General features: G+C 36.8%; 1 protein-coding gene across 2 annotated transcripts in view; it reads left to right on the forward strand.

Annotated features, from left to right (window-relative positions):
- CDYL (chromodomain Y like) overlaps positions 1-24228 on the forward strand; it is a 106310-nt gene that overhangs the window by 36069 nt on the left and 46013 nt on the right. For both annotated transcript variants that reach the window (XM_080339452.1, XM_080339453.1), the window contains exon 2: positions 14307-14958. In XM_080339452.1, the coding sequence (XP_080195578.1) occupies positions 14307-14958 (652 nt within the window). The remainder of the gene's footprint in view (positions 1-14306; positions 14959-24228) is intronic.

Below are 24228 nucleotides of genomic sequence, written 5' to 3' on the forward strand. Positions count from 1 at the left end.
TGAAAAGACTCAATAAATCTTACATTTCAGCAGAAATATATTACATGCATTACTAACATGCTTAGCTGTTTGTGTGATTTCAGATTAAAAAAAAAAATACTTTTTCACATGAACTGCATAACCAATATCACTCCACCTAATGAAAAGTATAGCCTGAAAATCAAAGTCTAAATTAATCAGTGGTAAATATCTTGGTGACTGGTTACTAATAATAAAAATATTAAGGAAAAAGCTGAATGTTTCTATTACTCAAGTAGGAAGGTGTAGAAGACACAGGCTCATAAACTACGTGACGAAGTACCTTGGTTTGGATGCAGTTTCCAGGAAATCTCATTACAAAATCATTAGTGCTTTGGATTGCATCTATATTTGGGCATTTGTTTTAGAGATTCAATTCTGTTTTCTGTAGCACCACTGTAATGGTAACAATATCAATTAATTTAGTTTAATTTTTGAGTAACTGTAGAGATAAGACTATATCCTGTGCTGAGTAGCACTAATTGTACTTTATGGTGCTAAATTATTAAAAATGCTATCAAAAACTATCACAAAAGACCTTTAATATGCAAACATCTATTTAAAGGTGTGTTTTAAAACATATTAAATTTAACCACTAGCTATTTTGAATTTACAGGTGATACTGGACATTGCCAACAGATGAATAGATTAATTGCCAACACCTGAAAAAAAAAAAAAAAAGACATCTATTTTTCTATTTTTAAAGAAGAACCTGAATTCAAAAGGTTTTTTAAAAATGTGACTACTTCTAGGAACAGATGGACTTTTGGCAAGGAATTTGGAGCATAAATTCTTTGGATGCAGCATAGGTATGAAGTAATAATGCTAGATATAAGGATAAATGTGTAGGGAGAAAGGAACTCTCACCTGTCTTCCAGTCAAATTTGAAAGTAAAATATGATTCTATATTTCGGTGTTACTGTTAACTGTACAAGATAAGTGTAATGCCATATTCCTGGAATTTGGGAATTTGCTTCTAAAGAAATTATTTCTGTTTTGTGTAGGCAGGGATTACCAAGGCTAGAAGTTTGGAAGACCAAGAAGCTAGACCTTGCCTGAGCATTCCCTGAATTTCAGGACTTTTTTGTGCAAAGAAACCAACTGGCATTACTGCTTCAAGAAACGTGTATTGTGAGGCAGTAGCTGTTCTGGAAGGGTAACTCCCTGCTGTTGGTACTAGCCTGTGATGACCATTTCTCAGTGCAGGCAATCTGTAAATAATACTGATGTTGCAATGTGAAAATAATGATCTGTGAATTTTTGCATTCTTTTTTTGGTATTATTTTGGATATAAATTTTTTCAATGGAGGAAGGGCAATAATGCTAAGGTGTTGTATACGAAAAACAGCTCTTACGTAAAAAAAGTGTTCACATTTACAGTGTGTATTTAAACTGAACTTAAATATGAAAAGACATCATGAAGAGGAAAATAGATGCCAGTGTATTACATGCTTAAATCTTGATTCTCCACACACACATTAGTGAATTTGTCTATTTTATAAACAAAGAGGTGAAACAGTCATTTATTCTCTACAGCCTAAAGAGTATAGAACTAATAATTTGAAATCCGTCAGCAAATTGTACACATAACTAAGACAGAAAGGTTTGGGCTTAACTTAAAATACCTTCATGTAATAAAAAAACTATTTGTGAACAGCAACTGTACCACAAACAGCTGTATAGATACTATGCACACAGTTTTTTTTTTTTAAATTTTTTAAAAAAGAAGCACAGTGTTATTTTGCAGCATATTTTACAAATTACTTCAGTGTGGAAACTAGAGAAATCAGTAAGTGTTCAATGTGCCATTACAGTATAGAATGAAGAGAAAAAGAGTTCTCAAGGCATTATTTGCAGAGCAAAGTATGATGTGGGATTAGGAAAAGCACTGCAAATAACAGTATCAGATTCGGACAGGAAGAAACAGGGGGAAAGGAATAAAAAGCAACTGAAACTGAAGGAGATGGCATGAGAGGTGATTTTTTTTCTTTTCCAAGAACTTATCTTTTAAACAGATGCAGTGTTACCTTACAAGTGTGTACAGCAGGTTGATGAGGGTGCACCAAAATCCATATCTGGTAGAAGATACAGAAAAATATGTCCTTCCTCTGTAAAACAACCTGTGGTAGTTTCCTTATACTATTTTTGTATTAATAGTAGAAGGGTGACAGATTATTTTATATGACATCTCTGCAGAGAGAAAGACTTGAATGCAAGTAGAGAAGGAAATTCGTGCTTGTAGAAAGTTACTCTTGGTTCCTTTGTTCTTGAGGATGGACTTTGACAAGTTGTAGTGCCATGCCATTTCAGCTGTGCTTCTTTTTTAGGAAAAAAACCCCTGACTTTCCACAGACTTTAAAAGGCATTGGTAAAATCTGCAGAACAAATAATTTCGGTTTCTTTAATAGCTGTGTTGTGACCTTAAACGGCACAGTTTTTAAGTGCTTTATCAAAACTGCGATGGCTACTTCTTGCTACAGCCAATTTTGAGACAATGTTTTCTGGACAGACATAGTGGGCAAGAAGTGTTTTGGGTAACAAATAACTTTTATTATTTTATTACCTGATTTTGGAAAGTCTGTATTTTTCCTTATCTTCATTCCAGAGGATAGTGAATAGAAGATTCTTCTCTGAAGGTTTTTCTATCTATATTACTTTAGAAATTCATGTTAACCATGTAACAGAGAAGTTGCGGCTATGAAGCCTTTTTTTTTTTTTTTTTTTTTTAATGAATTATTGAAAAATGAGTTTGCCTATCTGAACACAAGCTGCTGTTAATGAAGCTGCCATTTTCCAAACCTGGAACACTTTGCTTTTCATGCTGTTTGTTGTTATTGCCAAAGCATGAGGGATTTTCAGATGGGACAACAATATGTTTTATCAAACAACATCAGGGTAATCAGGTTAATATCTAGTATGAATATGTATGCAGTGATGGTGGATAGGATCAGTAAATAACAGAGTATAAGGCAGTGCGTATTTTAAAAAGAAAATAGAAGAAAATCTTACAAGCATCAGTCAGTCCCTTTGATTCCAGACTTGTAGTATCAATGTAATGTGTTAGGTTGAATGACTAGTGATTTTATGTTAAAAAGTAAGTATCATGCCTGAAGCATTAGTTATATTTCAGGGAAATCCTTATTATTGGAAACATGTTTTCATACAAATTATGCCAGCAGGAGGTTGTTGCGTTAAGAGGGTTAATTTAGCAGAAGTTAAGCCCCCTTGCGTTCTAGCTTGTCCTCAGCATTTCACTGGGGGCTAGGTGCGGCTGGGCTGAACCCCTGAGTGGTGATGCTTCATTATATCAGAAAAACATCAAGTCAGCACTATAAGTCGGATTGTGCTCAGCAGCTGCTCTGGCGTTATGTTGCATCTGCACGATGTATAGACTCACTGATAGTGCAGGGGCAGTCACATCCATTGACTTTATGCTCTTGCACAGATGCACGACTAATATATATACTGTAAGTCTGAGTGCATTCAATGAGAAATTCTCATGAATAGATCCACAAATAATGAGGTTTATTCAAGCAACAGGTAGAAGTTCTTTTAGATTGCCATTGATAAAATACAGCGTCTGCAAAAACACACTTTAGTTGCAAAATACACTTTACTTGTAAAAAACGCACATTAGTTGCACGAAAAAGAATTTATATATATATGGTACCAATACTTAAGATTACTATATAGTGCTATTAATGTGATTACAAATACAAGCTCGAAGTCTAAGAGTCCTGGGGAAACACTTGGTATAACCAAGTGCTCAAATTTTGCCCAAAAGTGTCCCTTTGGGGGACCCATCAGCTGGTCCCAGAAGTCTATTATGCTGTTCCCCTGACTTCTCAGTGATGGTATCTTCCCTAACTTTCTCTCATTGTTAGGGTATTGTATAGTATTTTCTACATTTAGGTGGAGCTTGAGTAGTTCTAGTCGTACATATCTTTGATATTGATTCGTGTAAAAACTCTCATTTCAATTTTTAAGGTAAAATCTTAACTGGACGTCCTCAAAAGTGAATAGCAGGTGTGCAGAAGGCAGACATCTTTTGAAACAGAGGCATGTTTTGGTATTATAATGAGATAATAAGCAACATTCATCCATCAGACAAACTTCTGGCTCAGTAACTAGCATTTTGGACAGAACTGAACATTTATCCTATTTAATTGGCTGGGTTTATACCTTATCTTTTAATTGACAGCAGCTATACCGTCAGGATACAAAGATGATTAGGAACCTAGAGCACCTTTCTTACAAGGAGAGACAGAGCTGGTTCTGTTCAGCCTGGAGAAGAGAAGGCTGAGAGGGGATCTCATCAATGTTTATAAATAAATCAAAGGCAAATGTCAAGAGGATGTGACCAGCCTCCTTTCAGTGGTGCCTAACGGTAGGATGAGGGGCAATGGGCACAGACTGAAGTACAGGAGGTTCCATGTGAAAAACGTCTTTACTTGGAGGGTGCCAGAGCACTGGAACAGGCTGCCCAGAGGGGTTGTGGAGTCCCTTTCTCTGGAGACATTCAAGACCTGCCTGGACATGTTCCTGTGTGATCTGCTCTGGGTGAAGCTGCTTTAGCAGGTGGGTTGGACTAGATGATCTCCAGAGGTCCCTTCCAACTCCAGCCATTCTGTGATTCTGTGATCTGGTTCTTGTACCTGCCTTTTTATTCAGGGCCTGGCTGTGGTATCTTCACACTGCTACACTCCCCTGTATTTCATCGCTGCCATGACACTTGGCTCCCTCTATGCACAATCATCAAAGAATGTAGGCCAAGTTGGAGAGCGTGAAACCGTACAGAGCAGATTCCTTCCCCACTGTACAGCTGCCTTATATGCTGAAGATGTGCATATAACTTTATTCTCAATAAGTGTATGCTTGGTAATTAGTTTCAATAATTTGTCCCCTCAGCAATTATTCCACAGAGATATATATATGTTAAAAACAGTGATACAATGTAAGCTAGTTTTATTTATGATAAGCATATTTGAAGGATGAAAGGATGAGGGTTAGGATCCCCTTGAAGTGACAAATAATGGTGAAATAAGAAAGTCATTTTAATACATAGCTTATTGCAAAACTTGTACTACTAATGTGCTATGTGTGGGCCTAGTAATAAGTTAATTATGTGCCAAAGATCACGAACTTATTTGAATATACTCTGATTTTCTTTTTTTTTTTTTTTTTTTTTGTTAGGAAGGTATACACTGGTAGAACATTATAAAACTTTAAAACCTTGCAAGCTGGAAGAATCTTTGCCAAGCAAGTTACCAGCGATCCCACAGCTTTATTTGTACCCCACAGCTCAGTGCCTAAAGAAAATGGGAGAATGGAGTCATGGAAGCTGCAGTGGTATTAAATAAGAATTTAAGAAATAAGAATTTAGGTTCAGACTAAAAGCTGGGGAGATGGAGAGACTTGAGACCTAAAAAAGATAAATGCCTTTTTCCAACTGGAAAAATAGTTAATCTGCTAATAAATCCTGTAGAGAAAAAAAATGTAGGAACTATGAGACAGCTGTGCAGCACTGGGGTTGGTTAATTAGGGAAAATTTCCGTATCACCAGCTTTTCCAGATGGGATTAGATCAAATAGTGAGAGAAATCATATTGGAGGAAGAATGGCTTGAAACCTGTGCTCATATGGCACGTTCTTCTAGGATGTGTTTGATTTGAGGTAAAGCATACAGAGCAAGCCAGTAAATAATGTTGTTCTTAAAGATGATCTGGAATTGTTTAGTGTGTTTTTCTGTATTTGAAAACAAAAACGCAGTCAATGGCTTTGAATCGGGAAGCTTGAATTATGTCTTGCTGAAATAAGCTTTTGGTGTAAGGGTGACAGGAGCCTGGTAGGAGGCCATAAGTGCATATTGTGCCTTCTTGAATGCAGTGATTCCAAAGAAAGCTGTTACTACTGTCTTTATTTAGGACAAGCACCTCAGGACTTATAAGAGAAAAAAGGAAGAAGAGAGTGCTACTGAATAAGCTTCTATGAACTTATATGAGGTCTATGTCCCTTATTGAGGTTTGGTCCAGTGATCTACAGTAGCAGACTACTGGCACTGTCCCTTCTGCAAGCAGTAGGTTGCTGAAAAACCTCATTTGTTTTTGGTAGATTAAAGTGTTATTGTAGAATTAAGTGGAATTTTATGAATTAAGTACAGCATATCAAGTTTCCTCTTCAACTGTCCTGTGATGTTCTTATTCTTGCTCTTCTTTCTTGTTATAGTTCCCATTTCTGAAGTTTGCTTAGCCATGACAAAGTGCTGTCTAACATATTTGGAGAGCAGTTTTGCTGTGCCCTACTCCCTCCTTAAGACACTCTTTTTAGATAAAGGGTTTTGAATCTTTAGCACTCATCAGCCTTTATAAGTCTTTGCAACTGAGCATTGTTGAAGGTTCAGTTTCTCCCGCTTTAAAAGCAGAAGTCTGTAGTCTTGGTGCTTAATGTTGACAAATTTTTCCTTCTGCTACTCTCTGTTATTCTGGCTGAGTGATAAAGTGACAATATTTCTATTTGCCTTATCTTTTAGGTAGATAGTAGTCAAGCTGTTGAAGCTCTTACTGAGGTAGCTTTAATTTGTGGCTACATTTTCCAAAATTATCACATCCCAAAACATGATAATTTTTGGGTAAGAGTTTTGACATTTATGTTGCCAGAGTTGCCAATAATAAATATACATTTCGGTTTTCTATATTTTTTTTTTTCTTTGGGATAGTGTTGGTTCCACCAAGTTTGGGACCTGCAGTTTTCATGAATGCAGTGGAAAGAAACAAGCAGCAAAATTTGATAAGTGCAGGTGGAAAAGAGGTCCAGCATTTGCTTCCTATGATACAGCTTTTGCAAATGAACTGAAGTTGTGAAGAATTTCCTTTGGAAATCTGTGTGTGGGTGATGCTGAGATCTAGTAATTAGTGATAAGAAAGATCTTGATAGCTTTATGAGAATAACACAATAACACTTATGTAATAGCTTTGACAGTCCAGAATGCGTATCTTAAATCAAATTCTATTAGTTTTTAACAGTTTCTTCTGATGAGGGCCATTTCCATTTAAGAAGCTAAATCTATTTGATGCCACTTGAACTGATTTCCTCCTTCTGAAATAAAAACATGTTTGATAAGAATACATTATTGCAGGTGTTTCTTTTTTTTTTTTTTATTCAGTATTTGTACATATGTTAGCAATTTTTCATGTACTTTCATTCTGCTTGTGTGCAAAATCGAAAATTTATAAGACAATTTTTTCTTTGTAAAAAGGCTAGAGCTGTTATGAAAAATGAGTTGATGAGAGTAAGATTTTTTCTAGCCATTTTTGCAATAGCTAGATAATTATAGTTAGGGTGAGGCAGTAACTTGTACCAGAACTTGCTGTGATTATAATATTTCTATCTAAATTGTATCTGGAAAGATGCGTGATGCTGACATCTTAGCATCCATCATCAGTGGTGACTTGTGAGGAAGAAAATCTCAGGCAAACTGTTTCTCCAGTAAGTTAAGTCTCTAAAGCAAAGTGACTGTCACAGTTTCTCCTTCCTGACCAGTTGCCTTAGTGTCCTCTATTGGAAGAGGCTTCCTGAGATTTTTTTTTTTTTTCTAATTGTGAACTGTATTTTTCAATAGATCATAAAGGAGCTGCAGGTACAGTGATACTGAGTTTGTTGAGTTTAAGTACAGGGCATAAAACTTCCTAAAATGCCTTTTCAGGAGGTGGCTGTGCAGCCAGGCACGGCACATACCGCAGCTGTGATTCCCTGGAACTATCGGTGTTGATGAGAATGTGGTAATTAAATTATTTTGTCTATTGTCTTTGTTAAGACTATGGAAGGATATAAGTCATAAAGTTGATGATAAATTATGAGCTTGACTGAGACAATTATATTTTTATAGGCAACTTGATTAGAAATTTATACAGAGGGTGGATTAAAACTTTAATTATGACCTGCAGGCCAGTATATTAATTTAATGTTGCAGATAGCCACAAAGTTAGCTCTTGCATGACTTGTGTCCAGGAATAGTAAACAAATGGACAATCTATGATAGAAATAAAGCCTGGGCAAAATAGAAATATTAATATTTGTTTTACCACAGTTATTTAATTTTTGGAAGGAGGGTTGAGGTATACAATTCTCTTTATTGCACTGCTAGCATGAAGTACCACTGGAAGTGTATTAGCTGTTTATGTGACCCTTGTTTGTAGACACGTGTTCAAACTTCACTGCACACACTGCTTCCTAAAAAGGAGGCTGGGAGTGGCTGTGGGCTGTTAAGTGGTGATCCTGTATGAACTCACCCTGCTGGTCCTGATTGCCAGAAGAGAGTCGAGTGGGTGAGCTCTCCATTGGCAGGCGCTGGGCCAGATCAGGTATCAACCCTCATCCCAGAGCTGTCATGAAAATAACACAAAAGCTGTATCATCTGCTTTAGCTAATTTGACAGAAAGGCAATAATCTGCCCACATCTGATCCAAACTTCCTTTCCATGGCTCTGGCTTCCAGAACAATATATATAACCCAGTTGTCACCATCGCCAGAGAGTCCTGTACTGTATAGACACTGGCCAGTCATGCCATAAGGATGCAGCGGCTCAGTTTACAACAGTTCATCGACTGTTAATCTAATCACTCTGCCCTGCTAATAAAATCAGTCAGCTCCAGGAGCACGTGGCGGCAGGCTGACGTTCACTTCCAGGCTAATGTGAATGGAGTGACATGGAGCTGCAATGAAGATGAACTCTAGGATTTATATGGTATCCTAGTGTAATTTTTTTACTGATATATTTGAACTTAAACCATACAGTACTATGCTTTTGGTATGCTAAATGTATGTGTGTTAAGCTGGTTTTAGATTTTACCTGCTGGTGCTAATGGCAGTGAGCAATGCTCTGAACTAGTGTTAGGTCATGCTATTGGAAATCATGTATTTTCTAATAAAATGTGTACATTGGAGATTTTAATGCACATCCTGCAGACCTTCAAGTGTATTACAACATCCTCATCAAATTTGGTTTTGAATAACTGTCTTCCCAAAACTACTTTCTACTTTTACTTCAAGCAAAACTTGGCATTTAGCTGTTTTCCTATGTTGTGTCCGGCTATATATTAGTTGCATTTTTTAAATGTAGGATGCATTTATTTTATTTACAATAAGAAGTACTTGAATACTGTTATTGACTTCTGCAATATTTAAATAAGTAGAGGATATAGTCATTCATAAACATTGCTGATTGCTTATGGATGATCTTTTAGGTCCCATTGGTACATGGAACAGTTTCCAGTTTAACCAAGGGTGACTGTTCACATGTAGCACATACATGTGTGCAAGACTTGCATTTCCTCTAACTCTAATCTCTGAACTGCGGAATGTCTGCAATAGTTTGGCTCAATTGGAGGAAATCAGAAGAGTGAAGCAGTTGGTGCTGTGACCCCCACCTCTTCATATTCTGCTGTGCAGCACTTTTATTTTGGACTAGATTATGTGGAGCCTCTCAGGATCAAATATCTGTGCCACAACACGTGTTGAAACTGTTCAGAGCTGTTACTTGCTTGGACCCATGTGCCCCCTTGGAGGTTGTGGCGTGACAGATAACACCATTGCATCGGTGCATTTCCATTTCCATTTTATATTTCTCTATAAGAGTCCACATCATGTATACAAAAACTGGTCTGTGAACAAAACCTTTGCATGGTAAGTGGGAATAGTGCAGAGGGAAGAAGGATTTGCTTCTAAATTGCACTATTGCTCTGAACAAAACCACTAATGTAAATGTAGCCTTCAGCTAACAGAACAAGGCCTTCTATATTTTACAGACAACAGATAGAGTATGAAGTCAAACAGATTCCATTCTGTTAACTTTAATTAATTTAGCCTTACATGAATGTGAGGACAGAGAGGAACATGATGGGAATGGAAAATGGATTTATGATAAACAAGTCAGCGCTCACTGAGTATTTACATGCCTACTTTTGTGCTTGTTTTGCTCATTCTGCTTTTTTGTTGTCCCCCCGGACAGCTGTACCTTCAGTTTAATATCTTCAAATTTTCTGTTAAATTAAAGTATGATCTCTCTCTCTCTCTCTCTCTCCCTATATATATATATATATATATATATACACACACACATATACAGAGTATGCCTTATATTGAGTTTACAAATGTGGCCGAATTACAGTGCTTTAGACTGAGAACATCCTTTTGAATTTCACGTTTACTTTTATTGACCTGAACTAAAAATCTTTCATTATGGATTAAGACTGTGTGTCCTTTTTCTGGCCTTAGCAGAATGAGGAGGTTACTGTACCTGTTCTGCCCATAGGTGTTTGTTGTTCCCTGCCCAAAGTTGCAGTCCTCTTAGATGTGTCAGAAAATACCACATATGTGGCTGCTCTCCAAACCAGTTATTTCAGGATGCCTACATTAGCTCAGGTATTCCTAATATCTGAACCAGGTCACTTTGACAGAACTACATGAGGGAAGCTGACAAAAGAAGTCAACACAAGAAGTTGTGCTGACAGATGGGGAGGAACTGTTGTCTCTGAGCACAGGACAGGGAGGAGCAGTTGCAGTGTTGCTGCTTTCACCTGGTGCAGCTGTAGTGTAGTCCAACAGCACTTTGGCCTGCAACCGTATCTTGTTCCTCTCCATGTTTTGAAAAAGTGTAAATGAGGTTTATTTTGCTAATAAAAGCAATTAAAATCAAAGTATCTGCGTCCTCAGGGAGAGAAAGCAAACACGAACCACTTCTTGCCACGTTCATGGAAAGAAGGGAAGTTTACCATTTTACAAATGGGAAATCCCAGGTATTATGGTGTGTGTGATTATAATTTTGCTGTTCCACTGTTAGATTGTACCTCTGAGCAGTGCACTGTTTTCCTGTCAGATTTTCTGCTGGCTGAGTTTTTGAGTGTTATTGATTGCTACCCCATGTGGGGAAACTGCTAACTTAGCATGCTAAAATAAACTTGAAGATGTTATCTTTTACCACCCAGATAGTTTACCTGATAACTTTCCCTCACAAGTGTTTTCTTTCCTTATTATATAATTTTCTATTTTGTTTTGATTCTTCTACAACACTTGAAAACCAACCATTAGTTGCAAATCCTGGCAGTACAGAACTTTTTAACTACTAAAAATATTAACCCGTGGCAGAAGGCATTAGACACTGTTGAAATGATAGTCGGCACAGACTTGTTGTTACACCAGTTGCCTGGTGTGATTATGGCAAAGGATGTGGTCTTGGTCTTGCCCTGGTACTTAGGAGCACTCTGCCAGTTTTTAATTCTGAACTAACTCAGCATAAGATCAGAAAAGCACCTGCTCAGCTCCAGGGTATCAATAGTGGGGGAGAAGCAACAAACCTATAGGATGTTCCCGAGCTGTTTCAACAGCTTAGCTCCATCAGCAAACCGCTCCATAACAGATGTGTCAGGAAATAAGAAGGTACACATTTTTCCCTATCTAGTTATATTATTATTTTTTTAAATTTTATTTTAATGTTTAGATGCAGTCCATTAGTATCTTCTAACATAAGACTTCGTGGTGTCTTGCACTGTATTTCATGTCGTGTCATGTCACCACCGTTATACCAAAGTAGAAATGGATGACTTGAATAAGCTTTCTTTTTCAGTAGGAAAAGAGAAGGACACATTTGTAGTCTCTGTTTTTGGCGTGAAAGAGTTTAAATCAGCCATTAGTTGAGGATGAATATTCCTGTTCCTGTTCTATACTCAAACCCTGTGTGCATTGTGGAAGCATTCCAGTTTCCTCTTCTCAGATTTGAATGAGAAACACTTATGTAGCTGTTATCAGCAGAAGTACTGAGGCAGAATATTCCTGAGCAGTTTTTCAAGTGGCCCTAGGGGAGTTAGACTAAGCAAGCTGAGGCAACCCAAAAAGTCCTTCAGTAAAGCTCTGAAGCCACATGATAAACTGTGTATCACAAGTTAATTGCTATAATTTTTGTGATGTAAATAAAATAGAAATAAATAGTCTTCAAGAAAAACTAAAATGTTAGGAAAAAAAAATCTCCTTTTAATCAAAAAGAGCAAAGTCAAAGTAGGTTTTGTTGCAGGCTTGGACAATACAGCTAAATATAACTGTTTTGTTTATGCATTTCTGTTTGCTCTATAAATCATTGGGTTAGGAATGGATTTTTGCATCTCCTGTTTCAGAGTTCATCTGTTATCTCTGCAAGGTACCTGTTTTTTTGGATGAGAGGGTTGGCTTCCTACTTGAAAAGGGCATGTCCTAAATGGGTGGCCTTTTAGTATTGAAAGACATCAGTAGAACTCTGTGCCCAGTGGTTGATGCTCTTTGTTATGAAGGTTTCCTGCTGGAAAATAAAAATATCTTCTGAGTAGTAGAAATATTTTTCTGAGAATATTTTAAAATATATTTTAGAAGGTGGAGAGAGGATAAGCAAGACTATTGCAGTAACTGGGTGGGGTTTTTTTTGACAATACATTGAGTTTGATTCATGAGTGTTTGGTTGGTTAGTTTTTAATGTCACATTTCTGGCTTATTAATTGAAGGTCTTTTAACTTGGTCTCTACTAAAATTTTTTTGAAGACATATTTCTTAATAGTAACTCTAAGTCTAGTAACTTTACTAAAGAGTTAAATAACAAGAATAAAAATCATTTTCATGTATTTCAACATTTAAAATAATATTTGAACAATTTGTATTGCATTCTTCTCTGTAAAATGTGTGGAATTGTACAACTAAGTTACAAGGTAAAGGTGGAGCTAGTTTGACAGTTTGTGTTTGGTTTTTATTTGTGTGTTGTTGATTTGGTTTGTTTGTTTGTTTGCTTGTTTTAGGGTTTTGTTGTTGGTTTGTTTGTTGGTTTTTTGGGTTTTTTTGGGTTTTTTTTTTTGCTTGATTTGGGTTTTTTGAGACCTATGCAAACAGAGCTATGTAACATCCTAATGATAGCATAGTGCAACACCTGCAAGGTTTCCCATGAAATTTTAGGATGTGTAGTTATATTGTTGCTGAGGTTGTAATAATAGTAATCATTTAAACTCACTGTTGAAAACCAGACAGTACATTATGATAACACACCACATATAAAACTGAGGTGTACTCATATGATTTAGTAATAACATACATACCTCTGTTTTCCTCCTGTTCTTCCAAACTTTTCTGTAGATGTTCCATTTGGTTAAATACCACTCCAGTAAATGTTACTGGTCTTCAGAGATTCACCTGGCTATGTGTGATCTTAGCTTACATGCATGGTCTTTGTTCACAAGGGGCTAAGCACCCCCTACCCCCCCACTTTTTTTTTTTTTAATAACCATAAGGAAGATAAAGATGGGGAAGAAAGCTGTATTGGTCCCAACAACAAAATGAAGTTGGCTGGAGGATTTACCAGAAGGGGCAGCCTGGGGAGGAAAAGTGAAATAAAAAGGGGAAATCCTGAGGCTAGTCTTGCACTTGCATCTCTTTTTCCTTAAAATAATTCCCTTTCTGTGGGACTAGCATGACCGGTATGAGTTTTGTTAAGAGGCATGAGGCTCTGTCCCTACAGCTGCTGCTGTCTGCCCTATCTGTGTTACCCCAGTGCCTGGATTCCTCTAGCCTGTGGGTCCCATGTGCAGTTGTAGCAATTGCATGCTTTAGACTTGAGACATAAATATCATCTCTTATTTGCAGATAAGTAAGTCATGGTAATTTGTTCGAGTATGTGTATCAAAGATTCTGGACTAAACAAGTTCTCTGTTTTCACAAGAACAACAGCCTCTCAAACTATCTTCTGTATTTGCCTCAATTTCTGAGCTCTACCATATTGTCCCTGGTAACTAAAGGACAGCTCACTGTAAGTAAGAGGTTCTCACATATGCCTTTGCTAAGCAAAAAAACCAACTATTCAAACATTATCAAACTGATAAATTTTGTAAGGTAAACACTCTGTGTTTACAAAGCATGTTTAAACATGATTCAGAGCAGGAAATCCTATCCACGTTGAAGTTGGTGTCAAAACTTAGCTGGGGCCAGTGCTGATTGTCAACTGTAATGTCATATTCAGATTCTTGTGCCTGCAAAATACTTGCTTAAGAGCGATGTTGGTATTTTAGAACATCTTTTACAAGGTGGAAGTAACAATCTGAAGTTTAAAGAGAGGAAATTCTAGTTAGCAGTCAAAGACTCTAAGCTATAGAACGGCAATAAAGTATTGCAGAACTACAAGAGTATTTTTAAATCTCCCTACACTTAACAAATAATTTGCATGTAAGTTGCTCACTTGAGTTCTATACCTGCCCATGTCTAATGTTTAATTTTCCTTTTTAACAGGTAGAGAGAATTGTTGACAAGAGGAAAAACAAGAAGGGAAAAACAGAGTATTTGGTGCGATGGAAAGGATACGACAGTGAAGACGATACTTGGGAGCCAGAACAGCACCTTGTTAATTGTGAGGAATATATACATGAATTTAACAGACACCACAATGAAAAGCAGAAAGAAAGCACATTAACCAGGACAAACAGGACCTCTCCAAATAACGCCAGAAAACAAATTTCTAGATCTACCAATAGTTCTTTTTCAAAGACATCCACTAAATCTTTAGTTATGGGTAAAGACCATGATTCAAAAAATAATCAACTCTTTTCTGCCACCCAGAAGTTCCGGAAAAACAATTCACCATCTCTTTCTGGAAGAAAAAATATGGACCTTGCAAAATCAGGTATTAAAATCCTAGTGCCCAAAAGTCCAATTAAGAGCCGGACAACAGTTGATGGCTTTCAGAATGAAAGCCTGGATAAAATGGACCACATAGAGCAGGATCAAGAAGACTCTGTAGCACCAGAAGTAGCAGCAGAAAAACCTGTGGGAGCTTTACTAGGACCTGGTGCAGAGCGTGCTAGGATGGGGAGCCGACCAAGGATACATCCATTAGTGCCAGTAACAGCCACAATTGCATCAGCATTAACAATAAATGGAAAAGGTATGTGTACGAGTCGGTCGTTTTTGTGTATGCTTTTCATTTGACTGATCTTTTTTGCTGTTCAGATGCAAACAAATTACCTAGTCTGTTCCAGCCATGTTAAATCAAGTCTAGAGTACTTCACAACTCTTATTTGACATAACTATATGACTACAAAGCCATTTAGAATTTTGCCAGCTTTTGCTTTCCCTATAGAGATTCATTGGTATTTGTGTTTTCAGAGTCACCGTATGATACATCTGTGTTTGCCTTGACATTGTGTGGTACATATATTCTATGTACCACTTCCAGAGATTACATCATTGCTTTAAGTTTCTTTAAATAGGTCAGATTTGTTCTGAATATTAGAAGCATAAATTATAGGAATAGATAAATTATGTGAACAGGGATTCTTCCTAACAGTATGCATATCTGGTTTGTTAAAATATTGCCTGGAAGAAAACCTGTGAGAATAACATTGCTTAAAAAATGAAGACAACAAGTTTTGTTTCAGTGAAAATTTGAGAGTTTTGGAGGCAAATATGCCCTCTGCCTGGATTGAATTTGGTCTTCATTATATTTTATCAATATTTTGTTGTTTATACCTCATTTGATATTGAAAGCTTATTTAGATTTGATGCCTGGTTTGCTAGTATCTCAGTAAGTGACAGTTTCTTCAACTTGTACTGTAAAATTTGGGAAGCCAATGAAACTTATGGGAGGAAGCTGTTTGTTCCCCCCAGCCAGCTGAGGCCCTTGTTTAAAACTTCATCGTCCTCATTCTTGTGCCCCAAACTTCTATTCTTCCCTGGCAGGCCAAAGTTGTTGTGTAGTCACGGATGTTATTGTAAGCATGCTTTTCAGGCTGAATCTTCAACTGGAATACTGTGTCCACCTATAAAATGCAGTCAGTAAAATCTGCAGGTATGCTATTGGTGATGGCTTTCTGTAAAAGTGCTTGAAAACCAAGGACTGGGCTTGCCAAAAAACACTTGTCAAAGACAAACCATATAGGAAAAAATATATGTTGAAGACTTTGGGAGAGTTCGTTGGATGTCCTACTGTTGCTTGCATTCAGATTTTCTGAAAAAACCAAACAGCTGCAGTGGGAGATGTTACAAAGCACTGGACAAGGGAGGAATACGCTCCTGGAGCTGTGGTGTCGGGTCATGGACCAACCCATTTTTCTGCAGACGAACTAGGTAACCATGGTAATGCACACACAGATGCCAGGAATATCTCCTTTGCATGGGCTAAAGAAGGAATGTAAATCTCGGAGGATGTAAACAAAGCTGGAGGGGAAAAAGGCAAGAGATGCCAGTATATGAGTTTTCTGAGTAGGTGAGGTAGAGGAGTGTGTTTCCACATGTTTTGTGATTATTAATATGTGTTTTGGAGTATGATCATGTTCCTAGGGAAGTGATTGATAAATATTGCCTTTGACATCCTGATTTATGCTTCACGGCATTAGAAAAGAAACTAGGACACAAATGCCCATCTTGGGTACATCAGTAGCTACAAATTATTAAATTGTTCCCACCAACCTTTCACTCTGGTAACAGTGCTGCAGCAAGGACCCTATGGAGAATGTCCAGTGAGCACATCAATGTCTGCTGCTGGAGGGATATTAGTTCAAGTACATTAACTGAGGCTTTCCTTCTCTGTCCTGATGCACTGCTGCCAATCCTCAAGCTGAGCTGAGCAGTCTCTTGGGAAATGGATGTTAAATATTCAAATTTATTATGGCTTTGCAGGTGGTTACACTCATCTGCAACATTTTGGGGGGTAATATCCAAATCATACAATAATTCTTTGATTACGAGACTGGGAAACAAAGATACAAAAGACAAATACTTTGCATGTATGTTAATATTAATATATCTGATGCCGGTCCCTTTTCCTAGCTGCTTAGGATTTCTTGGACAGATAACTTTCTCATGGAAGCCCAGGCTCCAGTCTATCTGTTCTGCATGGCCAGAGTGGACCTTTATTTAGAGAGAAGCCAAAAGAGGCAGCCATATCTCCTAGAGCTAGCCTGGCCTTGGAGCTTCCTCAGCTGACACATTTGCTGTCTCTTCATTAAAGCTGCTCTCTTCTCTTTGCTATTTGTATTTTTATCTTCACACTGCTATTCATTAAAATGTGATAAATTGATGCTTGGATTCCACCCTCCCCTGCATGGGGTTGTCACAGTCCTGGATTCTGTTTCACTCGTTACTCAAGACATTCCTTCTGTCTTAAATGGATACCTCATCACAACACCACCTCAGGAATCATACATCATGAGAGGTATTCATTGTACAGAAACACCATTGAATTCATACCTTCATCACTGGCTTTTTATACACACTAGGTCTGACATATTAATAATACAGATGATAGATCTGGCATTTGGCGCACTCTTTCCAAACTTCCCACCTCCTCTGCATACACCTTCTATGAATTTTAAGAGTTCCTACTTCCACATGGAGGATGCTGTCAGGAAGACAAAAGCATGTTTCGAAAAATAACTTTTTATTTGAGCTAGTTTAGGAATTTTTTATCAAAACATTTTTGTTGGAAAAACCTAGTTAGTCAAAATAGAAACCACTACTTGGAAAGCATAATTCTAGAAAAATACATATTACACTTCAAAAAAGTTTTAAGACAACTTTTTAAAATTAAAGTTGATTTAGAATTTGCATTCTTTCAGTAATACTAGTAAAATAATTTAAAGTTTTAAATTGAAAATGGTGTTCCTAACTGGGATTATTGCTATGACTGCTTTTGAATTGTGTGACTCTTATTGGTTTTCTAGTCCTAGTTCAGGATAGTGAAATCATCAGAGTTTAGTTTGTTCTTTGTTTTTCCCAGCTTTAATTTTTGTTTGTTTGCTTGTTTAAATTTCATTTACAGGGTATTTCAAAAAGATGGACCTAATTGTGAAATATACTGCTTTGAAATTGGATCCATCTTTTTGAAACACCCCATATAATGAGAGTACACACCAGGAAAAAAACACTTCTATGCATAGGGAACTCCCATGACTGCCATTGCTAGGAAATATTAGTATCATTGTAGCACCTAGTCGTGCTTTTTGTGAGACAAAGTGCCATGATGCAGTTCTTGCTCCAAAGTTCCTATGGTCTCAGAAAAGGCAACTAGCAAATATTTATACAGATACATACAGGTACCAGGGGAATAAAATAATAGTAATGTTTGTTGTGGGAATTGGTGGTTTCAGCACACTAAAATCTAGCTGCTGTCCAAAGTATATTTTGTAACAAAGAAAACCATTGTATCAGAAGTTCATATTTTAAAAGCTTGGCCTTAAAAATAGAGTCAATGGAGTAATATACTGCATACAAGTCTAAGAAAAGTGATATATGGAAGATGTATGAATGGATCACTGAATCAACATTGCTGTGGTTCTGGTGTTTTGAAATATGCTGTAATTATCAACTGTTAGTAGAAGTTAATAGAAGCGATCCTTGAATGAATGAAACAGAAAACCACCACCAAAGAACTGAAATGTTTTGGAAAATATCTTAATGGCACCTATAAGTAATGCACATTGCTCAAAACTAGGCAAGACAAAAAGCAGCCTCACATCTAACAATAACTTCTAGTACCTTTAAAGGTTTTGAAAGCTTCCTTCATCAAAATTGAATAAAAAGTTACCTTTGAAACATTATTGCAAACTGTAGTACACTTATAAATATATAGGGAAGTTCTGAGTACACAAGACATTAAACTGTAAAGGGAATCTAATTTGTCAGTCACACAAGGCTAGAGAGTTGTCTTGCAATTTTAGAAAGGACTAAAAGATTGGATTTTTTTGTTCACTTTCTGCAAAACTTGACTCTAAACCAGGTGAATACCATTGCTCGGCAAATTCTAGTTGCCTTGCTATATTTTTTTTTCTGGGTCACCCTATAGTTGCTACAGTGTTTTTTCAGCTACCAATATCTGACATATGGATGTAATTGAGAATAAATGTTGCAAGAACAGAGATTTTGGGCAGAAAGGCATGCAAAGCTCAAAGTATAAAATGAGCAACAAAAGCACATCTAGCTGCATATGCTGTTATAATTAGAATAAGGCAGGCTGGTGGTTGGGTTTCGGGAAGAGAAGAAATACAAGAAATGCAGTGAATTACATCACTTCTTAGAGAGACAAGCAGCACCAGAGTGCACAGTAGCATCAGCATCTCCCTGCTTGCACATTTGTTCAGATGAAAAACTTGCAGGAGCAGTACGCTGTCTGACAATACAAAGGTGATTGCAGTATATCAGCCTACAAGGAACAAGGGTGTCTGCTGATTTTTCAGTTGGATAATGACACTGTTTTTATCTCAAAACAATAGTATCAATACCAAAAGAAAAGCAGGGCATCAAGAGAAAGTGATTGAACTTAAGTTCTGTTTGTTACCTATTCTCTCCCTTACCCAAAGCACCTTATGGGATTAAAAACCACAGATTCAGTAAACCAAAAATCCAGTCTAACACCCAAGGAAAACAATGTCTGTTATTTGATTAAGTGTCTGATAGCTTTAGTCTCAACAGGAACCAAGAAAGTATAGAAGTGCTTATGGATACAACTGAAACTGGGGGGAAACATATGTTCTCAGTACAATACCAAGCTGAACTGAAAGGAGTTCAGTGGCTCCCTGTTCATTAGGGTGAGGGGAGCTCACCTCAGTTCCCTCCCAAATTCTCCCTGTTACTTTCTTTCCTCTCTATGTGTGTAGCTGGGTGTTGGGCTTTACATGAGGAACAGTCCACTGTCACCAGCACAACTCATTGGGCCACCCTCAAGAGTGCCATGGAAAGAGCACAGCAGTTGACAAAGATGTGTTGGGTGTGAACGTTAGTTGTCCAGGTGGACCACAAGCTACACATATAACGCTCACAAAAAGCAAAGTTAAGAGGAGAGCTGCCAAAGTTCATTGTTGTGTGAATTAGAGTGGACAGGACAACTTAAAGAAAGTTGAGGTGATGTGTTACAGTTTTTGGAATTGTTTTTCTTTTTTTTCGGCATTCTGGAAGGACAGGAGCAGCTTTGAGCCCTCCTTTTGTTGGTTTTTGTTTTGGTTAAGTAGTAAAATGTAATTCCAAAAAAAGCCTTAAGACAGGAACTTCCTTTTTCAGTGTGTTTTTACATCTTGCTGGGATGGTGGCTTGATCTCTGCTGAGTGATCTGGAGAGCAACCAAGTATTTTATTAGTGCAAACAAAAGCCTGTGAAAAGGGTTAAAGTCCTTTGTAAAACCTGCCTAACTTCTGAAATTACTGGTTATACTTCTTTGTCAAATGCAGTAGTGTGTGATTTTGTGTTTTTTCTATTGTATACACATTTAGCAAATAACTAGGAGTAAAGGGTAAAAGAGTTTTCATTTAATGAACCTTAAAGACACCTTTGTTTTGTTTTGTTTTCTTCATAAGTTGCACTTCGTTTAGGTCCTATTCTTCAAGAGTTCACATTATTACTTCCCTTATACACTGTTGCAACATCTTAACCTACCACTGAGTTGTCCATCTGTATTACTGTTCAGTCCTTTTCAAGTTCTTCAGCTTTTTTACTCTTACCTAAAATGATATTCTGAATTGTTTTCGATTTCTTGTTTATCTGTGTTTTCTGGCTCAATATAAATGTGAAAGTGTTAAGTAATATGGTAGACTGAATGGTCTGTATTACATGGAAAACTGATCTGTTATCCCATACTGCTCTGGTTTTTTTGTGCTCCCTCCACCCCTTTCCTGTGCAGTTTCTGGTACAGATTGTTACTTCATGTGGTGCTTCAGGATTGAGAACTTATTGTGAAAATATCTCCTTTTCAGAGCCATATTGGTTTATGTCAATAGAATATCAAAATAATAAGTCAGGATTTAAGTGCAGGGCTTGCTTGAGTTTTAAAACTGTTTTCCTGAAAACATAAGGTGTAAGTGGCTGGTTTCTTTCCTTTTCTGCCTCCTGCCCTCCCGCATTACTTTGAATAGAGGTGCCTCAGTTGGATGCTACATTGGTGTAGACTTCTGATACAGCTAAGCTGATGTGACAGATAGTAGCTACTCTGAAATGACTGGTCCCATTGCTTTCCCTTGCTTCCTTAACCCCTTGCCTAACCAACTGCTCCTTTAAGGACAGGCTTATTTTTATGAGCCTTCCGGAAGTGACACTGAGAGAGAGGATGTGTCCCTGGGGAGGGAAACAGAGGCATGCTTTTTCCTTGTTTTAGTTCTCTCCCTGCAAAACCTGTAGTGGAAACTCTGGATATAATGTATTTAAAACAAAACAAAACAAAACAAAACAACAAAAAAACCCAAAACAAAACAAAAAAAACCCCAAAAAACCAAAAAACAAACAGTTTACAAGAAAGACTCTATGTGGGCATATAATCCTCAAATGAAGTTGACAGACAAACTCTTTTTTTTACTGAAATTTGTATTACACCTGCAGCCCCCCTGGTAAACATAAAACTCATAGCTGTAAAGTTCTGACGTTACATCGGTTTACATGGACTGAGGATGTGGAGTCAAATTCCTCTCTTGACTACTCAGACAAGGTCAATAGTGATCAGCTGCTATGTCCTCATACAGTACTTGTATCAATATGAGACAAAAATAATTTCTGAGGACACATTTGTCATACCTGCTGAGTCAAAACTTCGGAAAGATGAAGCACAATGAGGCAAAGGCTCTGTTTACAAGGCTTACTTTCAACCTGCTTTGAATACATCTGTGCAAAGAAAATGTGGTGAAGATCAGACTGAATGATAGAACAAAAGTGTTGAGCTAGTTTTCTTCTTCTACCATTGTCAAAATCGTAGAATTTCAGAACAGCTTTTGATAGTACAGCAGAAATGCGAAGCGCAATCAGAAATACTGATGCGGTGCCTTTTGCATTTGTGCCTAGCAGAGTAACCAGCAACTTTTCTTGTCTCTTGCTCTTTCAGTTTTTAAAAATGTTATATCTCCCATCTCTGAGGTTGGAGAAGTGGATGGAATGCACATTTGCTGAGGAAACTGTAATTATGAATCTGTGCTCTCTTGAAAAGAAGATAAATATTAATGGTTTGATACAAAAATTCATTAAAAATGGACCGAAACAATCGTAATTTCATTCAGGGAAGATTTGCCTAGATCATGTAATCTACTTACAGGTGGGATAAAATACCATAGAATTAGTGAATAATTTCAGGTTTTTTCCATCAATGCTTTTGAAAGAGACAAAATTGTTTGATTCAAGGAGATGCAAAACTAAACTTTTTTACCTTTTTTTTTTTTAAATTTATTTTTTTAATGCTAGCTGCTTGTATGACAGCTGAAAACAGCTTTGTATTTAGAGGTGATTGCAAAAATATTTTTATCGTGAGAACTAATCGTTTTTATCGTGAGAACTAATGAAATAGCCAGATCTTATATTGCCCTGGGGTAGCCAGACTTCCCACCCAGCCAGAGAAGTTGCAGTACTCAAACTGGCACAACCATGATACAAAACTGCTACTGCAAGTTACTGATAATAATACAGCAAACTACTATTCTTTTATTTAAAGGAAAATAAGTACGGAAGCCATACATGTGTGATAATGTATGCATTTTAAAAAATAAAACAATATCTAAATTATCAGCTGTACGTACCATTTATATTGTAAATGTATTTAAGAACACACACAGAAATACATTAGGCCACAAATTATCCAAACAGTTAATTCTGCTCTAATAGTTGTTTTCTTAATTTTACAATCTCAGAATGCATAAGAAAGCCTTCAATTTTTATTTAGTAAGTATTTCTAATTTAAAACGCTTTAAAGTTTATTATATTTTCCGATGCCTTTAAGAATCAAAGGCAAATCATCAACACTAGTGCTCTGAACTATAATACTCTGTATTTGAACACATCTGAAAATTGGAAAGTTCTAAGATTTTAATATGGAAGAAGAGGAAAGAGAGCATCTTATTATTGTATTAAGAGTTCTTTGAACATCTCAGTGAAGCGTGGATATAGACATAGAGATTGTCATTTATTTTCTTTGAAAATATTCCTTGAAAGAGGCAACTAAAGAAAGTAAGTAGTGGTGCTTCCAAAGGCTGCTAAGAAACTGGCTGGGAAGATGGAAAACAGGGTAAGCTTAATGGTTCATTGTAGTTGTGTCAGAACATTATCAGTGGGATGTCGTAAGAGTCTGTAACAGGATCTGTGCTTATTTATATTTATTAGTGATGTTTTGAAAACAAATTGCAGTGAGCAGCAAAAGTACAAAACAATAGCTTCCATTTAGTTCTGAGAACTGTTTGCTGAAACATATTTGAGTCCAAGAGATAATGACCATTTAAAAGGATTGTAGGAAGTTTAAAGGATAATGGGAATAAACTGTATAGGAATGGTAATAAGTTCTCTTGCTTTAGAAGTAAGGGAACTTTTTGTGACACACCTGAAAATTGTGATTCAGGGATTTTTATACCTCTTTCTGGATTGTTAGTCATTATTATTTATGGAATAATTCACTCAGCTATTATTTATTTAATTACTTTGATACTGTGCAGATGTTCAGAGATTCTAATCATTGCCCTGTTGGGATATTAGGACAGGCATTGGAAAAGGTGGAGCTCTGGTCTGGTTCTTGCTGAGGTTCTTACTGTGAAGCACCTTACTCCAGATCCATATATTATATCCTTTAAAAAATGCTTAAAAAACTGTAGAAAACATGCATTTTAGAAAAACAAACAAGCAAGCTCACAAAATTTAGATGTTTAAAGTAAAGAACACTCATTTTCATTCATCCTTTTTTTAAAAAGTTTTGGGATAGTCAGCTCAAAAACCCTTCCAGTGTAAACAGATGTAATGTTGTATTCTCCCCTCATCTTTTGTTTTTCTGGACAGATCTCAAATTCAGCAGGCACTTCTGAGAAATACTGGAATGCGTATAAAGCAACTGAAAATGCAAAGCTAATTCTTATTTTATCAGGCATAACATTTGATTGGCATAAATACCTGAAAAATAACTTTCAGAATATGGAAAGTATATCCTGCTGGGGCTTCTCTTAAAGTTGGTGATTGGGTGAAGATGTACTTGTGGCAGTGCAGGGCAACACTCTTTCACCAAGCAATTCAGTGATAGGTTTTTTCCTCATATTAGTACAAGTAGGAAAATTTAATATGGTAATAATGGGTATTTCAAACAATTTACCGTGTGTTTTGTGATTTTCTGTTTTAATTTCTGGATACAGAGGATGATATGTAGGCAATTAGCTTGAAAACATTTTAAAAATAGAAAAGCTTATACAAAACACAAGTTACATCTTTGATTGCC

This window comes from Nesoenas mayeri (assembly GCF_963082525.1).
Source record: "Nesoenas mayeri genome assembly, chromosome: 2".
Taxonomy (NCBI): Eukaryota; Metazoa; Chordata; class Aves; order Columbiformes; family Columbidae; genus Nesoenas; species Nesoenas mayeri.